This window comes from Nothoprocta perdicaria, unplaced genomic scaffold (assembly GCF_003342845.1).
Source record: "Nothoprocta perdicaria isolate Ctin4 unplaced genomic scaffold, notPer1 scaffold_372, whole genome shotgun sequence".
NCBI lineage: Eukaryota > Metazoa > Chordata > Aves > Tinamiformes > Tinamidae > Nothoprocta > Nothoprocta perdicaria.
The window spans coordinates 485,104-504,472 of record NW_020455613.1 but is presented as its reverse complement, the minus strand read 5'-3'; the positions used below and the strand labels follow the sequence as shown (position 1 = coordinate 504,472).

At 64.8% G+C, this 19,369-nt stretch overlaps 1 protein-coding gene across 1 annotated transcript; it reads right to left on the bottom strand.

Moving 5' to 3' along the window:
- Positions 1-2,327: 2,327 nt before the first annotated feature.
- JUP (junction plakoglobin) lies at positions 2,328-10,518 on the bottom strand. Its single transcript, XM_026044611.1, has 14 exons — positions 10,293-10,518; positions 9,319-9,572; positions 8,669-8,907; positions 7,958-8,159; positions 7,272-7,416; positions 6,817-6,920; positions 5,329-5,667; positions 4,787-4,942; positions 4,379-4,498; positions 4,086-4,236; positions 3,867-3,988; positions 3,574-3,613; positions 3,112-3,281; positions 2,328-3,007 (listed from the first exon to the last, which is right to left on the bottom strand). The coding sequence occupies exons 1-13, from the start codon at positions 10,513-10,515 to the stop codon at positions 3,136-3,138; spliced, it is 2,241 nt and encodes a 746-aa protein (XP_025900396.1). The 5' UTR covers positions 10,516-10,518; the 3' UTR covers positions 2,328-3,007; positions 3,112-3,135.
- Between the last annotated feature and the right edge of the window lie 8,851 nt (positions 10,519-19,369).

Sequence of the window (19,369 nt, the reverse complement as noted above, 5' to 3'; positions counted from 1 at the left end):
GCTGCCCCCCGCGCCCGGCCGGCCCCGCCGCCGCTCCCGCACGGGCTGCCAGGCGGCCCGTTGCGGCCCCCAAGGTGCTGGGACGACCCACAGCCCCGCGGCGGGGGCCCGAGGGGCTCGCGGGGGCCCCGGGGCTCGCGGGAGCCGGGGGCAGCTCCGCTCCGCTGCTGCTCAGCTCCCAGGTCCACGTAGGGCAGCACTGCCCGCGCAGGCAGGGAGCTCCGGGCAGCGCCTGGGCCGGGCCCTGGGCGCTTTCTGCAACCCTGGCCCGTTCTGCAACCCTGGCACGTTCTGCCCATCCTTTCCCCCGTTTGAAAGTGTGAGCAGGGGCTGCCAGCTGGGAGGAATGAGGGGTCCTGGCTGTGGCGCTGACAGGAGCCCGCCAGGCCCAGCTTGTCAGGGAGATTCCCTGACCCCAGGGCCATCTGGGCAGGCTGGGGGAGCCTAGGGGCTGAGCACGGGCAGCCTCAGCCCCCAGCCCTGCTCAGCTCCCAGCCCCTGGCTCCTGGGGCTGCGGAGGGAGCGCTGGAGCTGCTGGGAAGCTGCAGCTCGGAGTCTCCCGCCGAGGGCACCCAGGGCTGCGGCTCCGGGAGGGCACGAGCAGGCGCTGAGCCTCGGTGACCGGGAGGAGCTGCCACCAGGTGGCATCAAGAGGCCGGAGCTCTTGGGCGAGGAGGAGGAGGAAGGTGCTGGGCACACAGCTCAGCACCGCGCTCAGGGTGCAGGGACTGGGCACAAACCTGCAGCTCCGCCTGTCCCTGCAGCTCCGGGCACAGGTAGGGACCAGGGAGCGCTCTGGGACCATCCGGGTGCACGGCCCCCCCCTGGCCGTGGCTGCTCCGGGCGCGGAAGGCAGCTGTTGTTTTGCTCATCCCCACTGCTGGCAAGGGGACGAGCAGGAAGCCAGGCCACGGCCTTGGTGTGCTGAGGCTCGGTCAGGGATGGTGGAGCTGCCGCAGCCCCGGTCCTGCCCACGCAGCCTCCTGCGACCCTGCCCTGGCCCAGGCTGCTGCACCCGGCTGGCCTCGGGCCCCGCTTTCCTCCACAGCAACAGCCCAAGGACAGAGCAGGGGATGAAGCTGATGGCAAGTGGGAGCCGCTGTGACCTGGTTCCTGCACCCCACTGAGCACAGCCAGGACATAGGGCTATGTCACAGCGCCCTTGCCTTCCCCCACTGCATGTCTCAAGAAAAATAGCCCTTTGGATGTAAAAACACCCAAGGAGCAGTGGGAGTTTTCCCCCTCTGGGCTCTACTGCAGGTCTTCTTTCCCAACGGGTGCAGGGAGAAGGTGGAGGGCAGCCCCGGATGACAAGGACATGTCCCCTCATAGCCTTCCAGGACCCGTCCCCAGGAAGCACCAGAGGAGCAGCCCTGCAGGAGCAGGAAGGCTCCACAAAGCAGATGGGAAGCAGGAAAGTTCGGAAGTAACTTTGCAAGGAGAGTTTCCGTGTTCCAGCATGATCCCGGCCTGGCGCCGGCTCCGCTGCCACATTGCTCGCACCGGGAGCAGCTGCCGGAGCTAGCACTGACGTGGAGAACCTTTCCCTGTGCCATCTGTTCCTGCGCTTGCAGCAGGGCTGCAGAAGACGGCAACTAGGTCGCACCCGAGTAAATCACTTTTTCTAACCTCCCCTCTTGCAGCTCCATCCAGCCTCGGCTCCATCCATCGGCGCCGCTCACTTTGCAACCCGCGTGTTTATCCCTCGGAGCTCATTAAAATGAGCTCAGCGCTGCGGCAGGGATTAGACACCACTGATGCTCCTTAATGGACAAACATCTTAATTACTGGGAGCTTTTACCTGCTGCCCCAGCAGAGAGGCCTGGGGAGTCGACGCTAACGCCCAGCACGAGGATGAGGAGGAGGCTCAATGGACCCTGGCTCAGCCAGGACCACTGCTCTGCACCGGGCTCTGCGCCGGGCAGCCCAGCTGGCACCAGTCCATTCACCGGAGCAGTGCCCAGGGAGCTTGTTCTGCACAAGGATCGAGTCTTCTCCGTGTCAGGTCCCAAGGGTGATGCCACCTTTGCCCAGGGCGCTCACCCCGTCCCCAGCCTTGCTGAGCCCCGAAGGGACCGGGGGACCTTGCCGGGGCCGCAGAAGAACAGGCTCAGTGCAACGCGGCGCTGGGGGGTTATTTTATTCTTTGCTTTGGTCTATACAAAAACAACTTACAGAAATAATAAAATCTTCCATTCCTGAACTACGCTCCGGTAATGTCCATCCCTTTCCAGCCGAAGCGTTAAGCCACCATCAGCTCTACAGCCTCTTATAAATGCATTAGATAAGGGAAGAGGGCAGGGAAACACACCACTCACCAAAGAGAAGGGAAACAGGTTAAAATGTGCAACAAAGATCAGTACAAGGACACGGTTCCTAAAGCTGGAGTCACTCCGCTAGCGGTACAGTTAGGACAGGTAGTTACAGAAAGTCAGCTCCCCAAGGGCTGATCGGAAAAATATCAAACCCAGACATCCCGCTGGCTAAAATGAAGGTCCTGGATATAGCACCGTTTGTTATCCGCAAACTCCCAAGTGATCTGATTAAGTTAAAGTTCACAGAAAACAAAGGCTTTTTTCCCCCAAGTTAGATTCCTCGTCTAGGACACTAACACACAGAACAGAGTGGGGAAGTTAAAAAGCACAAACTTAAAGTTGGCCAGAGCCATTGGCACCATATTAAAAATAAAAAAGAAATATATATTCATAGAAAAGACTATTTTGCCCATGAAAGGTCAATAGTGATGCAGGATTTGTGTGTTTTAAAGCTTCAGAAACAGTATCTTGGATGCTGGATGCAGCAGTAGGTGCTTGAAGCAGTCCCAGGAGGAAGGACCCTCTCCACAGACCCACAGCGAAGAACAAACAAAACCAAAAACAAAACAAAAATCGACAGATAAAACCTCTCGTGGGAATGGAAAGTCTGTCATCGCAGGCACTTCTGTCTCCCGAGCCCTTCTTGCAAGCGCTGAGCTCTGGGGCCACCCTCTTCCGAACAGAGCAAATACCTGCAGGGCAGCAGGGAGAGGCCCCGTCACCCAAGCGAGGCCCTCGGGGACCCCCAGGCCCCCGGCCCGCTGCGCCAGGGGGTGGGATGAGCCCCCCTACAAACCTGATGTGGGGCCCGAGAGGCGGGTTAGGCGAGCATGTGGTCGGTGAAGGGCGCCCGCACGCCGTCGCTGTAGGCGTCCATGGGGTAGTCGCCGTCCATGTCCATGTGCATGTCCATGGTGTCCAGAGGGATGTCACCCGAGTACATGGGGCGGTAGCCGGGGTCCAGCTCTGCTGGGGGGAGAAGGGACACGGAGCAAACTCAGTGCGTGCCGCAGAGACACTGCCAGCACCAGCCACCTCGTGTGTCCCCCCTCGCCGTCCCCCTGCCGCGGGGACTGCAGAGGAGCCCCCGCCGTTGTGGCAACAACGGGCTGAGCGTCCCGAGGCAGGTCTGGCCGCCACCACCCCGGCAGCTGCCCCAGATGACTTGCCGAGAGCCCTTAAAATGAGCCCAGCGTTGGTGAGAAGGTGCAGAGCGCAGGCGCGGGGAGCGAGCGGGAAGAGCTCACGCGATACTCACCGTCCGAGTAGGGCTCGTTGATGGGGATCATGCTCTGAGCCTGCAAAGGAAGGCGACCCTTTGAGAGGGCGATGCGGGCACACGGTGCAGGTGCACGAAGCCCAGCGAATACACGACGCTCGGGCCATCCCATGGGAACAGGAGCGCAGGCACCGCCACCCGGGGCTGCCCGAGCCCAGACCGCAGCTGCCTCTGGCCACTTGCTCTCTCCTGAGTGGCAGCGGGAGGTGGCACCGTCCCGGGAGACCCGGTTCGTCGGGAGGGCAGGGACACGGCGCACGCGGGCCGCTCACCGCCTCCCAGGCCGCGGGGTCGTGCTTGAAGAGCGAGTTGGTGAGCTCCACGGACACACGCTTCCTGTAGTCGGGGTTCTTGTCCTCGGAGATGCGGAAGAGCACGGCGGCAGCGTAGGTGGCTGCAGGGAAAGGCGGGCAGCCTCAGCCAGGAGAGCTCTTCCATCACAAGCGACTGCTCCAGACCCCCAAGGAGCCCCCCGGGGGGGCTGCACCCACCTGTGCCCTCGTTCCTGGAGTGCAGCAGCTCCATGAGCGGGGCCGAGGCACCCTCGGCATCAATGGCATCTGCCGCCTCCTTGTCCTGGGCCAGCTCACACAGCACGCCGGCCGCCACGCGCTGGATGTTCTCCACCGGCGAGTACAGGAGCTGTCAGGAGAGATCAGCGGCAACGTGAAGCAGCCAGCGCAGCAGCCCCCGCGCTCCTGGCGCGGCCGCGCGCAGCCTGGCCCGTCACAACGCGGCAGATGGTGGTGGTGGTGGCGCAGCCTGGCCGGCCCCGGCCCCTGACCTGCACGAAGAGAGGGATCGTGTTGAGCCGGAAGATCTCCAGCCGGTTCATGGGGTCCCGTGCCAGGATGTGCAGCGCTCCTGTGCAGCCCTCCACGATCTCCTCCATCTTCACACCATCCTGCAAGGGGGCAAGCGTCAGCCAGGGCGGGAAGGACAGGCAGGGCACGACCACATAGGCCACCGTGAGCTTGCAGATAGGGTGATGTATCCTGGGGGGCAGAGGATGGGACTTGCATCCCCCAGTGAGGTTGTTTCTCTACAAGCAAGGGGTACTGGGGAGCTCAGGACAGGCAGAGCTCCTGCAGACCCACCAGGCTAGGAGGGGACAGATGGATTTGGGGGGATCCAGGTCACAGGGGGTGCAGGGAAGAGGGATGCAGCTCGCCCAGCCCGCGGCGGGACCCACCGTGTAGGGCTGCTGCGTGCCGGCCGCGACATGGCGCTGCGCGTCCTGGTGAGCCTTGACCAACAGCTGGACCAGGCGCGGGATCACGGCGGCCTCCTGGAGCGGGGCATGGTTGGCCGGACACAGGGCCAGGTTGCGGATCAGCCCGATGGTAGCCTGGGGAGGAGAGCGAGGAGAGGGGGCTCAGAGGGGGCCGGGGCAGGACCCTGCGCCAGCTCTGCCTGATGCCGGTCCCATCCCCCTGCATGTGGCACGCTCCGACTCCGGCTTCCTGCAGCCCCGTTGGCACCGGATCCGCCTCCCTCCCTGTGGAGGTGGCCAGGGGCAAATATTGATTTCAGCAAAGAGCCCGGCATGAGCAATTTCCTGCATTAGTTGCCATCAAGGATGGATCCCTGCGGATTCCCGACTGCCGACGCAGCCCTGCGTGCAGCTGCAAACCCAGCCGGGTATCAGCATGGGCAGCGCACCCTGGCAATGCCAGTCACCTGGGGCTCCCTCCGGTCCGACCACTGGCTTTCCCTGACCCCAAGGCCTCTCACCTTGACCAGTGGCCACTGGTTGGGCTGGTTGAGGAGCTTGACGATGGCGGGGATGCCGTAGTTGAGTCGCACCGAATTCTGCGCCATCTCGGCCTCGGGGTGCCGGCTGGTGAGGTGCCGCAGCGCGCACACGGCCGGCTCGGTGATGTCCTCCTTGTCACCCGCCCGCAGGATGGTGTGGATGAGGGCCTCCACCCCGTTGGACTGCGTCACCAGGGTCTTGTTCTTGCTGTTGTTGCAGGTCAGGTTGGAGAGGGTGCCGGTGGCGCACGTCAGCACGTTCACGTCGTCTGAGCTCAGCTGGTTGACCAGGATCTTGAGGACGCCGTCCAGGCCCTCCTGCAGGCGCAAGGATGGAGCTCAGAGCTCAGCCCGTCCTGGCTCCCCGTTGCGCTGCTGAGCTGGGGAACCCGCCTGCTGCGAGGCCCAGACCCTGCGACCCGCAGGGCATCTGCGCAATCCCAGGGTCCCTTCCCATGCCGAGGGCCAGCGAGCACCCGCAGCCCAGCGGGGTTAGGACCCCAGGGAGGCCGCGCTGGCTGGAGCCCTTCCCAGAGCAGGAATCCCAGTCGTCCAGCCTTTCGTAAGCACGGCTCTTGCTCCACACTCTTTGTGGAGCCAGAACGCCAGGCGCTCTGGATGTGTATGGCTTTACTTGGAGTTTAGTATCTCCACTGGGTTGTCCCTGCTGCAAACGCGCAGACAATCCCCATGGCAGCTGCTTGGAGCAGCACCAAGGTAGTGCGATGCCGTGAGGGGCAGGAAGGGGTTAAAGGGACACGGACGCATGGACAATCCCGTGGTGCCAGCTGCTCGGAGCAGCGCCGAGGCAGCATGATGCCACAAGGGGCAGGAAGGGGTTAAAGAGACACAGCCACATCCCGCTGGCTTGCGGAGCCGGGCTGCACCGCGGGCCTTCCGTCGCGCCGCATGCCTTCCCACGGAGCGCACATAGTTTCCAGGCTGCATCAGGCGCTAATCCGCGCGGAGCCGCAGCCCCAGCGCCACATGGCGAACACATCAGGAGGCGGGAAGGGCTGCAGGGCGGCCCCGGAGCAGCCGTCCAGGTCAGCGGCGCTGCCGGCTGCCACCGGCGGAGGCTGCGGAGCCACCACGAACGCAATCCCAGAGACGCAGCGCGTGAGCAGAGCTGCCAGGGGCCTCGTGCCCCAGTCAGGGACATTGCACAGGTGCCCCCAGCACGGTGACGCAGCCACCCGTGTGGGGATGGCCCATGTGGGGATGGCCGCGGACAGGGAGCAGCTTCCGCCTCTCCGGGAGATTCCCCCGCTGCGCTGGGCTCAGCGGATCCCAGCCAGCCCCGGGACAGGGACACCGCCGCTGCCAGCAGCTCACAGGGGTTGGAGGGTGAGGACAGGACTCAGGATTTGCTGCTCTGGCATCAGCAAGCAGCTCAGCAGGGGGACGTGCCCGGGGCGCCCGGCAGACTGGCACTGTCCCCTGACTGCGTCGGCTCTGCGGACTCACCTGCTTGGTGGCCACGTCGGAAAGGTTCCTCAGGGTCCAGAGGCAGTTCTGCACCAGCCGGGGGCTGGAGCTGGTCAGGTGCTTGCCGAGTGCCTGCATGCCGCCTGCGAGGAAGGCGAGAGCCGCCCGTCTATAAATACCCAAACCCGCCCGGTCTCCCCAGCACCCAGGGCAGGGGCAGCTCTGCACAGCAAGCGCCGGTGCCTCCAACGCACAGCACGGCCTCATCTGGCTGAGGCTAAATACAGGGCAGGAGCAGCGCCGGTCCAGGGCACTCCAGGAAAGTGTCTTGATCAGCTTTTAAAGCAAGAAGCCAGAGCCGCTGCTGCCCAAGGGTGAGCTTGGAGCCCATTGCTCTGCCCAAGGGGGCCTGATGTTCTCAACCCTAAACCAGCCCCATCCTCCTTGGTGAGGAGCCCGCACACACCCCCGCTGCAGCCCCAGCACCTCCTTACCGGCCTCGACGATGGCCGGCTTGTTGCTGGGACACACGGACAGCACTTTGAGCACCCGGCTCGTGGTCCAGAGCAGCTTCTCGTAGTTGTAGCTGCGCATGATCTGCACCAGGGCCTGGGGTCCTCCGTTGGCCAAGATAATCAGCTGCAAGACAAGGAGGCCAGGGTTGGGGCTTGCGGCAGCTCTCTCAGCGCTCCCAGGACACCGGCCGGTTGCTCCGGCTTGTGCCAGTCAGGATGCGAGTCAGGCAAGAGGGCTGATGTCTCTGCACGGAGCACTTGGGTTTGCCTCCGCTGCAGCCACATGAGGTACCAACACGTGGCCTTGCCCCGTGCCACCGCCGCGGGCAGGACAGGCAGCGCCTCAGAGCTGCCCCACGCAGCGCAGCCAAACGAGGCCGCGCTCATTAGTGCGTGGGAGGAAGAGAAACAGCCTAGGGACAAAGGCAGAAGGTGCCTGGAGTGGTGGCGGGAGGAACCCAGCCGAGTCGATCTACTGGCCGGACTGGTAGATCTACCAGTGGGTCGGATGTGACAGTGCTGCGGACAAGGCAGCTGTTGGGGGGACGCCCCCTCCTGCCCCCCGGGCTTCATTGGCCACGTCAGAGGCACCAGAGGAGCGAGGCTTGGCACCTGCAGCCGCCCCCAGCAGCAGCCCCCAGCGCCGCCGGGCTGCCCGCGCTCACCTTGCTCTCCTGGTTGCCGTAGGCGAGCAGCTGCAGGCAGTCGGTGGTGATGGCGAGGAACTTGGGGTTGTTCTTGTTGAGCAGCGGCACCATCTTCTGCAGCCCATCGGCCAGGCGCACGGCCATCTTGGCCCCTTCCTGGTAGAGCAGCAGGTTGTGCAGGGTGGTGATGGCGTAGAAGAGGACGGACTCGACCGGCGAGCTGCAGGCGGGCGGCACAGAGCCACGTCAGCGCGCGCCGGGCCCGCTGCCACAAGGGCCACATCCCACCCAGGGACCTCCGGCAGGTCCCCACGGCCCTCCTGGGGCGCGGGTGGCACCCATGTGGGCTCGCTGTGCCCTGAGGGCCCTCCCTGTGACAGGAGCATCTCTGCCTTGAGCCCAGGTCTCCGGGCATCACCCCACGGACAGGCAGGGCAGTAGCTCCCTTCCTGCTGCTACCAAACTGCCGACACCAGGTGCCAGCTCCTCACTGACCCACCTGGAAGCAGGGCCAACGTCTCCCACATCCCCCTTTTTGCAGGCCCATCTCTAGCTACATCTCACTCCACACAAGCTGCTACCATCAATCCCGGGACATCGTAGGCAGTACAACCCATGGGGCGCCCTCCACATGGCTTGCAGCGAGGCCAGAAGGGCCATCCCAACATTGCCGCCCGCCTTGGGGACACCCCGGAGGCCACGGAGCCTTCCCCGCCTGCATCCCAGCACCTGAGCATCCTGACGAGGGCCGGGATGCCGCCGGACTTGAAGATGGAGAGCAGGCCCTCGCGGTGGTGGGAGAGGTTGTGCAGGATGCTGGTGGTGCAGCGGGCCGTGTCGAGGTCGCTGGTGCTCTGCATGGTGCGCACCACGGCCGCCACGATCTGCGGCGACTGCATGAGCGCGCGGCGCGACGCCTCCTTCTTGGAGAGCTGGTTCACGATCATGGCCGCTTTGCTGACAACCACCTGGGCGGGAGAGAGGTCGGCGGTCGGAGCGGGTCCTGCTGCTGCTGCCCAGAGCCCTCCTAGGGACACGCGGGCCCCTGCTCCGCCAGATGAGAGCTGGGATGGGCAGCAGAGCCTGTGCCAGCAGCGCACTGGAGTTAGTGCTAGTTTTAACCCTCTTCTGCGCGCTCCAGGAAGGACGCTGCAGCTCGCAGCCGCCATCCGCACGGTCAGGGCTATGGCACACGTGCTCGTGGGATGGGAAGCAGCAGGACAGAGGGGTGGGATGTGGAGCCCACGGAGCAGCTAAGAGGCCCTCGGTGTGGGTGCGAAGCCAGGGCCACCAGCGCGAGGCAGAGCGGCAAGTTGGGCAGGAGGAAGGAGGCTGCGGGCGGGAGGGCGGCCAGAGGACGGCGAGCCGCGCGGCCTCACCGGGTCCTCGTCGTTGAGCAGCTTGGTGAGCTCCGGGATGGCGCGCGTGGCCAGCTCGGCGTCGTCCTGGTAGTTGATGAGGTGCACGATGGCCGATTTGAGCATCTGCGAGGGCTCGGCCAGGCGCTGCACGTTGGTCTGCTGCCCCTCCACCTGCGTGCTGATGAGCAGTGAGCGATCCTCCACCGTCTCGGGGTACATGGCAGCCCGCACGCGCTGCGCCCGCGTCAGCGCCAGCTGAGCCTCCATGTCGGCTGCGGGGAGAGGCAGCGTGAGGCTCCGGGCTCTCCCGAGCAGCCTTCCCGGCGCCGCTTCCCCGCGCTCAATTAGCTGAGCCCGAGCGCAGCGCAATGACAGCGGCAATGTCAGCAGTCCCAGCGCGCTCCGCGAGGAGCCGGGACTGCAAAGCGTAAACAGATCCGGCAGCGCAGAGATAAGACAACGCTCAATTAGGCGGCGGGATTAAGCAATTGTCACACAAGGGCTGTTAATTAAAAAACTAAGGGTATCTGCGACTTGGGACCAGATGGCATTGGGGATTAGGAAAAGGATACGGGGGCCTCCCCTCCGGAGGCTGCTGGGATAAGCGGGCGCGGAGGGCAGAGCTGCAGCAGCCGGGAGGAACCCGCACCGGTCCCACCCCGTGCAGAGCCACAGGTGCCACCGCAGAGCGGGGTGCAGGACCTGCTGCTCGGGCTGTCGAGGCCTCTTCCTGCAGAGCAGGCGGCCGGGCTCAGCTGTTCCCATCCCGTGCCAGCCGCCCGGATGCGCGCATGGCTTGGCCCCGCTGGCCGTGTGCCACGGGATCGGCGCCGCCGGAGAGGGGGGCACGAGGGAGGGTATTTTAAGCAGCAGCAGCAGCTCGCGGGGCGCCGTGGAGCGGTGCCCAGGAGTACAACGAGCGGCAGCGCGCGTGGGCGAGCGGGAAGCCGGCGGGACCGAGCAGCTGAGCCCGCGGGCCCCGCAGCCCCTACCTTGCGCCTGGCTCTGGGCCTGGCCCCCGCCCTGGCAGTAGCTCGTCGTGGTCTTCTTGATGGTGTACTGCTTGCCGTAGAGCTCGTCGTCGTCGCCCAGGCACTTGCTGCTCACCGAGGGCACCTGGGTGTTGACGCCCGAGTGGATGCCCGAGTCGTAGGTGTAGGTCTGCTGCCACTCGGTCACCTTGATGGGCTGCTCCATCATGTTCATCACCTCCATGGCTGCTCTGTGGGGCAGCGGGGGCACGAGTTACGCCGGGGCTCCGCGGGTACCTTCCCCGGCCGCTCCGTGCGTGGAGCCGATCGCTATCTGCCCTCCTCCGCGCGCGAGGCGGGGTGACGAAGCCCCGGCTCAGCACTTTGCTGCTCGTGTCGGGGCACGCAGGGCAGGCGCCAGCACCGCCCCGGCCCGCACGGCACCGGAGCCGAGCACGGGGCAGCGCTCGGGCCCCGGCAAGAGGAGCCGCCTTGCAGGGTCCTTCTGGGACACGACTAAAAATATCCCGGCGGAGCCGAGGGCCCAAGGGGGATGCGCGGGAGCCAGGTTGGCTCTCTGCGCTCCGGGCTCCTGGACACAGCCTGGGAATGTGGGAGTTGAGTGCTGCATGAGCGGGGCTGGGGGCTCCAGAACTCCTCTAGAGCAGCCTGGGGGGCTCCAGACCCCCCTCCAGAGCAGCCCCAGGGGGCTCCAGACCCCCCTCCAGAGCAGCCCCGGGGGGCTCCGCACAGCGCAGGGAGTGCAAAGGATCCCGGGGGCCTCGCTGGGCTCAGCGGGGCAGAGTCCCAAGGTACTGGCCAGCCCAACCAGGGCCCCCGTTGCAGGTCGGGGGGCAGCACGAGGAGGCCCCGGGCACCCTCCCGCCCAGCCTTGAGCGAGGCTGCAGCGAGGCCCCGGGCTGGGAGGATGAGTCAGAGTTTCAGATGCGATAAGAGGCGACGGGAGCCGCCACAGTGAGCCGTGATTCACACGGGGCGCGCGGGAGCCCCTCGGCGCGGGCGGCTGAGTCAGGGCGTCGGGCGGCGCAGGACGCGGTTGCGCAGCGCGCGGGGCCGCCCGGCTCGGCCCAGCGCTGCGGGCTCTTCCCAGGCAGCGCCCGGCCCTCCCCGGGCCACAGTCAGCGGGCAGGAATCCGAGCGCAGGCAGAGCCGCTCCCCGGCAAGGTGCGGGAGCCCCGCGCGCGTGGCAGGGACGGCTCGGGCATCACGCGTGTGCACAAGGGCCCCACAGAGGAGGAAGAGGAGGAGCGGTCTCATGGAGGCAGCAGGCTGCCGGGACAAGGCACGGGGGTTGCTCTTTGGCACGGGATGCCGCACGGTGCCAGGGGCCAGTGACAAGTCTGGCTCTGCTCCATGCACTTGGCTCGGCCCACGGAGCACCGAGCGCTGCCAGGGGAGCCGGGACCTCGGGGCAGCAGCGAGACACTGGGGACAGCAAGTCTGTCCCTGGGCCCCAGCCCGAGCAGGGGTCTGCAGCATCCAGGGGTCTGCGGCATCCAGGGGTCTGCACGGAGCCTGCTGCCAAAACCCAGCTGCAGGAGGTGCCCATCAGCTCCCAAACAAACCCAGAACAGCAGCCGTGCATGGAAGCAGCAGGGAAGAGCAGGGCTGCAGGCATTAACACCCTGCTTGCAGCAGACAGTGGGGATCTATTCCCCCCGAAGCAGGTACAAACCCCATGGCGCAGCCCCCCCAGCTGCAGCGCTGGCCGCAGGGGCCGGCAGCGCTCACTCCAGCCCTACAGCTGCTTTGCAATTCGCAGGCAGCCAACATTTAATTTTCAAACAGCCGTGAGTTCTGCTCAAACGGCGACTTTTTGCACGGCTCTGCATTATGCATGAGCCCCCCCGCCCCCCTCCTCCCCGTCTGCACCGCCAGCCGCTGCCAGACATCAAAAGGCCGTGGAGCTCTTCAGAGCTGAGACACCAGCTCGGGTGATGTGACCCAGGCAGGAGAGAAGGTGCCTAATGAGCACCAGCATGAAGGCAGCTTGAAATGACAGTGCCCTGTGGTCCCCGCGTCCTGCAGAGCGAGTGCAGGGCAGCCCCGAGACCCTCCCCACGGGGCTGCGACGTCCTGGAAGCGGTAGCGCTTGCCGGGGAGGATGGGGCTGCCGTGACTCACTTTGCTCCCGAGTGTCAGCGTGGTGCCGGGCAGGCAGCCCGACGACGCCTGGTGCCAGCGCAGGCGGCGATGCTGGTGGCACTTGAGGTGACAGGGGCACAAAACGAGTGTCAGCAGCTCTGGCAGCGAGCAGGGACATGCGGACAAACGCCCTGAGCTCATCCCACCACAAGCTCCGGGCACCTGGACACTCCGGCTCTGCCCTCGGGGTCCTCATGGGAATCATCTCCCTCCCCACCACCCATCACTTAACAGAGAGGCTATTGCAGGGACAGAGCAGGATCACCGGTGTCACCAGTGACCCCCCAAGCTCTACCGGTGACCAGCTCCAAGCTGCCGGCATAGGGTGCTGAGCCGCAACCCCACGGGAAACAGCCCCTGCCCCACGCTGGGGACCCACAGCAGGGCACACACGGGTGAATCTTGAACCCAGACAAGCTGTGAAAAGGTTAAATACACTCCCGCCTGCTTCCTGGAGCCAGGAATCCTGCTGGAAAACAGAGGAAGCTGCAACTACTGGTGAAAAAAATGACCAGAAGGCTCATCTGTCTCTAGAGTTATTTGATCAGAGGCCAGACAGCATCGTCTCTGTACAGACAATGTCTGCAAAGGAAGTCTCCAGTAAACACGCATCCTCTCGCCTGACCAGCCCTTTCCTTCTGCTCCGTGAGGAGCTGCCTGCTCCTCCGGGCCGGCCCCAGAGCCCACCCTGATTTACAGCCAAGCAGCCCAGGAAAAGCGACAGCAGGGATGCGATAAACACCGCGGCGAGCCACGCGGGACACGGCCCGGGGACGCCAGCTCCACGTCACCAAGGGGTCCCGCACCCTCGGGAGGGGCTGGGGTGAGGAGCTCGGAGCACGCGGCCCATCCCGCTGGGAAAGGCACAGGAATGATGGAGCTATCGTGCTCAGGGAGCCACGCGCAGCCCCAGCTGCTCCGCGGACAGCGAGCGCGGCCAAGGCGGCATCCGCGCCGGGGCCGAGCGGGAAGCACGCGAGCAACCGCAACTACAGTCACTGCGGCTTTTCAGGAAAGGCATGAGGCATTTAAAACAATTCAATAAATGCAACGCAAGAAAAGGGCTGATTTTGAAGCACTTAACACTGGAGGCAAGTGATGCCCGGTGCTTCCCGCCCGCCTGCGGGAGCCAGAGGATGGGCTGGCGCTGGCTCGGAGCAGGGAGCGCCGCGGGCAGAGCCGAGGCCAGGCGAGCGGGAGGCTCGAGGACAGGACCCAGCCGCGCTGCTCGGCTGCAGAGCGGCATGGAGCCCTCCACGCCGGTGCCCCGTTGCAGGCAGCGAGGCTGGACCCGCGCCCGGGGGCCGCCGGGACGGCACCGCGGCGCTGCCGCCTAATGAAGCGCAGGCAGCCGCTGCAACAGCCCCAGCGCTGGGCAAAGGCTTCAATGGCTTCAAAGTGATCCCTTGCAGGAACACGCAGCGTGAGGAGGCAAAGAAAGGAGCTTTTCAAGGTTCGCCAGCATCAAGGCACAGCGTGCAAGTCAGATCTCTGCCACCACAAGGCGTTTCAATGAGGGCTCTGCAGCGAAGGCAAATCGAGGAACTCAAAAGGGAAGGGGACCAGCTTGAAGTTTAATGAGGAGCCAGGCAGCAGAGCTGCGGTCTTGTTAGGAAGCGAGCACAGGCAGCGCCCCGGCCTCGGCCCTGCCCTCGGCAGCCAAACAAAGGAGCCAGCCGCTTTGTTCTCTGGTGTCTGCGCGTCCAGCACCAGCCTCCCCGGCACCAGCAACAGGCACCGAGGACTTATTCCGAGTTGCCGGGGAGGTCAGCGAGGGGTGCAGGTGTCACATTAGACTCATGGGCTCCCTCCAAACCCGTATCTCTTTTTTGCCTGCTCCTGACAAGGCTGTGCATGGGCCCAGTGCAGAGCCATGGATGCTGCATCCTCCCTGCGCATGCAGCTGGCACCGGGGTCCGGGCAACGCTCCGCACCAAAGCGGCACCGCTCCCCAGGGAGTGCATTCCCAGGAGTGCCACGGAAAGCCGCTTCCCAATGAGCGTGCGCTCCCGGGAGCGACCACGGACAGCCGCTTCCCAAAGAGCATGGTCCCAGGAGCGCCACAGAAAGCCGCTTCCCAATGAGCGTGCACTCTCGGGAGCGGCCATGGACAGCCGCTCCCCGAGGAGCATGGTCCCTAGCGCCACATTTGCCCAATGGAGCGCTCGGCACCGGCGCGAGCCCAGGCTGCGATATCGCGGTGCAGCCAGAGCTCCCAACTCGGGGCACTCAACATCCTCCCCTCGCGAGGCCACGACCGCCCTCCCGCGCGCAGCGGGGCCGAGCAGCCCTCGCCAGGGCCGCGGGCACCGCGTGTCCCGGGCTCCGCGGTGCCCCGGCTGAGCGGCAGGAGCTGCCGGCACCTCCCGCTGCCGTTGGCACCGCCGCAGCCAAAGGCTCTGCTGCGTCGCAGGCTGCTCTTTTCCCACCAGATCAAGCTCACGGATCGTGGGACTGCTCCAAGGCAGAGCCCTGCCAAGCTCAGCAGGAGCTTGGGCACAGCGGGCACCGTCCCGAGCACTCTGTGCAGTGCAGGCTGTGCAGCTACCGCCTCAGCCACCTGTATCTGCTGCCTGACCTTGGCCTGCTCACAAAGGACGGAAAAGCTTTTTATTTCCCACAACAACGCTTCCGTTAGGACAAAAAACAGAGACCGCGAGGAATTCTAACCTGCCGGCCCGGCTTTACCCTGCAGCTTGTCCTGCTCACAAGCCCGGGATCCCTCCTCCTTCCCGAGGCTGCGGCTCGTGCAGCTCCTTCACGCAAGTCTCCACGCGATGCTAAAATAAGGACACAGCCACCCGCTGCCACCCCGAGCTCCTCCTCACCCCCGACCCACCTTCCTATTAATAACCTCAGAGGAGCTGGGTGCGGGGAGCCTCCCAGTGCTATTTCCACACTGGCAAGGGCTGCCAGGGCTTTCAAGGCTGGGCACCGCAGAGACCGGCACGCTCAGGGTTGCAGCCACCCAGTGTGACCTGGCCAGCACCAGGAGCCGAGCACGGGAACAACCCACGGGAAGATCCAGGCCCAGGAAGGGGTTCCCCAGGCACGTTCCTGCAGGGACACAAGCGGGATGGGGACAGGGAGCAGGGGACCAGGCGCTCCGCCGTGTCGGAACCACAGATGCATCGGGATGGGGGCCTCGCGTGCAGCCCCCTTCTTTTGGAGCTCTTGGTTCCTCGAGAGGGAGATCTGACACAGCCCAGTTAATCACAATAACTCCATCTGCATCAGGAAAAAAAAAACCATTATTTTGCTTTAAAAAGCACAAAGAACAAATTGTCCTGTAAGGACATGATAATGGTAGGCTTTAAATTTAGGCTCCGAGACTCGCTCGCTGCTTCCAGCTGGAATAATGGTGCCCAAAAACGCAGGATTCTGCCACCTGGTCCCAATTCTACCAGACAAGAGCAGAATCCAAGGGGGAGAGGAGCAGGGCTGAGGATTGCTTCACCCTAGCTTAATTTCTCCATCCAACTGCATTACATCTGTAAAGTTCAAACGCTTCACAACAAATTATCACCAACACCCGTCAGCAGCCGGCCTGTCGGAGCGAGTTAATGATTTGTCACCGGGGCTCTGCCCGCGTGTCACCCTGATTACAGCAAGGCTCCTTCCTGCAGCCAAAGGTCTCAGCACCAGCAAAGCCAGCACATTTTGCCCAGTGATTCCCCCTCCAAAACCCGGTGCCGCTCGGCACAGATTGCGGCCGATGGGACCCCCGAAATGTGCCAAATGCACCCCAAGGATGCCATGGGAATCCCGAGGGAGCGAGGCTCCTTCTGAAGCTTGCAGTGCTCATCCATCTGCAGGGATGAACTCTGCTCCTTTCCTCCCCTGGATAAAGGAGCAGCATCCGGCCGGTCCCATGGGGATCCCTGTTGGAGATGCTCTCCCTTCCTGCGGATCTCACGGAGCAGCAACGTGCACAAGAGCAGGATCCAAGGGGGAGAGGAGCAGGGCTGAGGATTGCTTCACCCTCGCTTTAATTTCTCCATCCAACCGCGTTACATCCGCAAAGTTCAAACGCTTCACAAGAATTTATCACCAAGGACCTTCTCCAAGGTCACCGAGGAAGAGCCCCCGGGGGCTGTTTGGAGCTGCCGGCCCCGGCACCGGAGCAGCCCTCGGCAGAGCCAGGAGCCGCTCGGCAGCCCCACCAGCCGCTCCACCCCGTCCGCACCCGGACGGGCATCGCGGGAGGAGCGTGGCCCAGGCCGGGAGCGCCGGGTGACGCCCAAGGACGCCGGGCACGAGGCGCCCGCCCTCCTCGTGGGGCCCCTTCAGCACAGGCAGCTCCAGCAGCACCAGGAGCCTCCAGGCCTGGCAGCAGCCGCAGAAAAGCCAAGCGGGGATGGCAGATTCGGAGACATCTCTCCGAGCGCTATCTCACTGGGAGCATCTTTGCCTCCTGCCTCCCCCGACACAGGCATTTAGCAGAAGGACGTTATTTCCGTGCAGGAGATGGGGCTGGGGCGCGGGGGGCACCCACCAAGGTGATCACACACATCCCGTCGCTTCGCGGGCAGTCTCGGGGCTGGATTTGCAGCCATCACTCCCAGGCCCATGCAGCAAGCGGGACACAGGGCTCGGGGTCCCACGTGTCTCCACGAGGATGCGACAACCTACAAGGCGATTTGCAAGGCAAAGCCCAGCCCGGCGTCCAACACAGAGCTCTGGGCTGCAGGAACCTTCGCCCGAGCCCTCTCGGATGGCAGCACCCGCTGCTCCAGGCGCTCGCCCAGCCCTGGCAGCTGCGGTGCTTTCCCAGGACGGGCACAGCGCTCAGCCCCACGTCACCGGCCCTGCGAGGGCAGGCAGGGACAGGCCCGCGCACACCTGCACCGGGCCGCGGCGTCTCGGGTGATGCAGAGCCCCATGCAGCGAAGGCGCTGGGGACCATGCAGCTTTTGGAGCATTTTTGCCACCCGGCTTTTGCTTTCCAGCCCGAGACATTCTGCGTTAAGGCCACAATAAGTCCAAAGTAAACTTGGCCTATTCAAATTTGATTCCTTTTCAAGTGCTGCTAATTAGAAGCCCGTCTCATGTGAAGTTTCAGGACTAGCACAAGCCTCGCTGCAGACACTGCAATTAGAGCCCTGCCAGTTCTCAGCAAGGAGCCGCCGCGGGACCTGGGAGCACGATAAGCACCCAACAGCACCCAGGGCTCCCACGCCAACCTCAGCCGTGACAGGACCCTGCCACCGCAATAACCCTCACTGGGTTATTCCTGCCATAACGCCCGTCCCAGCTGTTAGAGCCAATTTCGGGTGGACAGAATTAACGGGATTAGGGCAGCCCTGAATACTGATGCTGAAATCCAGGGCTGGCACCAGACGTGAAATCCCCCCAGGTCTCAAGCTGCCACCAAAGCAGGAGCCACCGAGGCCAGCGCTCCAGGTCGGGAACGGCGCCCTGGGAAGCGTCGGCTGCTCCGGTGCACGGCAGGGATGATGCAGGCACCCACACGGAGCTGCCACCAATGCTCCCGGTGTGGCAGCGCCCAGACAATAGACAGTAAAGGCTATTGTTTGAAGGCCGCCTGCAGCCCAAAGCACTCAGGTAGGGGCAGCTCAAGGGACCCAGGTGACAAGGGCAGCCCTCGTCCCTTGGGCTAGTGTGGGAGAGAAGCAGCCCCTCTGCCACCCCGGCCAGGAGCTTGCTGCGCTCCCGTCCCCACGACCACGTCGCTTTAGCCAAAACTGCCATAACGTGTTTTCTTCATGACACTTCATGGAACAACTCCAGGGCGATGAGCAATTACAGGCTGTAGAGGCGCAGGCAGCTTAATTGGGCAATCTGCACTTTTACTCCAATAAACATCGGCAGAAGACACGGGAAGGGACCTCAGCCCTCACCAGAGCCATTCCAGGAGGACAGACACTGAGGGGCTGCGGTCTCTGCCTGTTCCCTCCCAGGCCAGGCCACCCACAGCCCCAAAACACGAGCATTTCCCCAAAAAACACCCAGCAATGCCGATGTCAAACAGCACCGGGGAAGCAGCACTTGGCAAGATTTGCTTCCCAACCAACAGGTCTCCGGCACCCAGGAAGCCTGAGCACAGGAATTCCCAGGCAATCCCATGGGAGCGACGCAGCCACAACCACCCCAGCCCCCTGGAGAGCAGAGACCGACCGTCCAGCCCTTCCCCGCACCGGCAACGTCTCTCCCCGCTCCTTGCACGGAGCCCTGGGTCTCCCACACGGAGCTCCCAGCCACGTTTCAGCACTTCCCTCTCATGAGCGCTGCAAACCTGATTAATTAAGCTAATCGCCTCGCTAACTCGATTAGTGCTCCCTCCTCTCAGGGCTCGGGCCCCGCCGGCCCGGACGGAGCTGCGGGAGCGGCGCCCGCCCGCGGAGCCGCCGCTGCCCCGGGGCCGCGCTCGGGACCGGTCGGACCGGCCGCGACACTTGTCGCCGACCCCCGAGGGGGCAAGCGGCTCTTTGAGGTATTTACGGGGCCGCTCCGCTCGGGCGCTGCCTCCAGCGGGAGCCTCGGCCCGCGGGGGTGGGGAGGAAGCGGCTGCCGCCCCGCCCGGACGCCTCGGCCCTCCCGAGCTCAGCCCCGGCGCGGCCGCGCCCGGACGCCTGGGCCCTCCCAGCGCGGCCGCTCCCGACGCGGCCGCCGGGAGCCTCCCAAGCGCTTGGAGGGGAAGCGCTCCCGGACACCGGGGTTCCCCCGCTCTGAACCTCAGCGCCAGCCGCTCCCAGGCGCCGGCGTCGCCCGCGGCCGCTCCCGGGCCCCGGAGCCACCCCGCTCCCAACCTCATCTCCGGCCACTCCCGGACTCCGGGGCCCTCCCGGCCGCACTCCCAGCCCGGACACCCGGGTGCTCCCGGCCGCACCCGGACACACGGACCGGTGCGGTCCCGTCCGCAGCCGCCGCGGAGGCGCGCGGCCCCGTGCCCGGCGGCCGCAGCCCGCCCC

What these genes read in the sequence shown, in the direction of transcription:
- JUP (XM_026044611.1), bottom strand. Translation starts at nt 10,515, where the DNA reads ATGGAGGTGATGAACATGATGGAGCAGCCCATCAAGGTGACCGAGTGG. An exon ending in CCGACGTGGCCACCAAGCAG is followed by an intron (nt 5,668 to 6,816) that starts GTGAGTCCGCAG and finishes TTGCGCCTGCAG; the next exon opens with GAGGGCCTGGACGGCGTCCT. An exon ending in ACCAGTGGCCACTGGTCAAG is followed by an intron (nt 4,943 to 5,328) that starts GTGAGAGGCCTT and finishes TCTCCTCCCCAG; the next exon opens with GCTACCATCGGGCTGATCCG.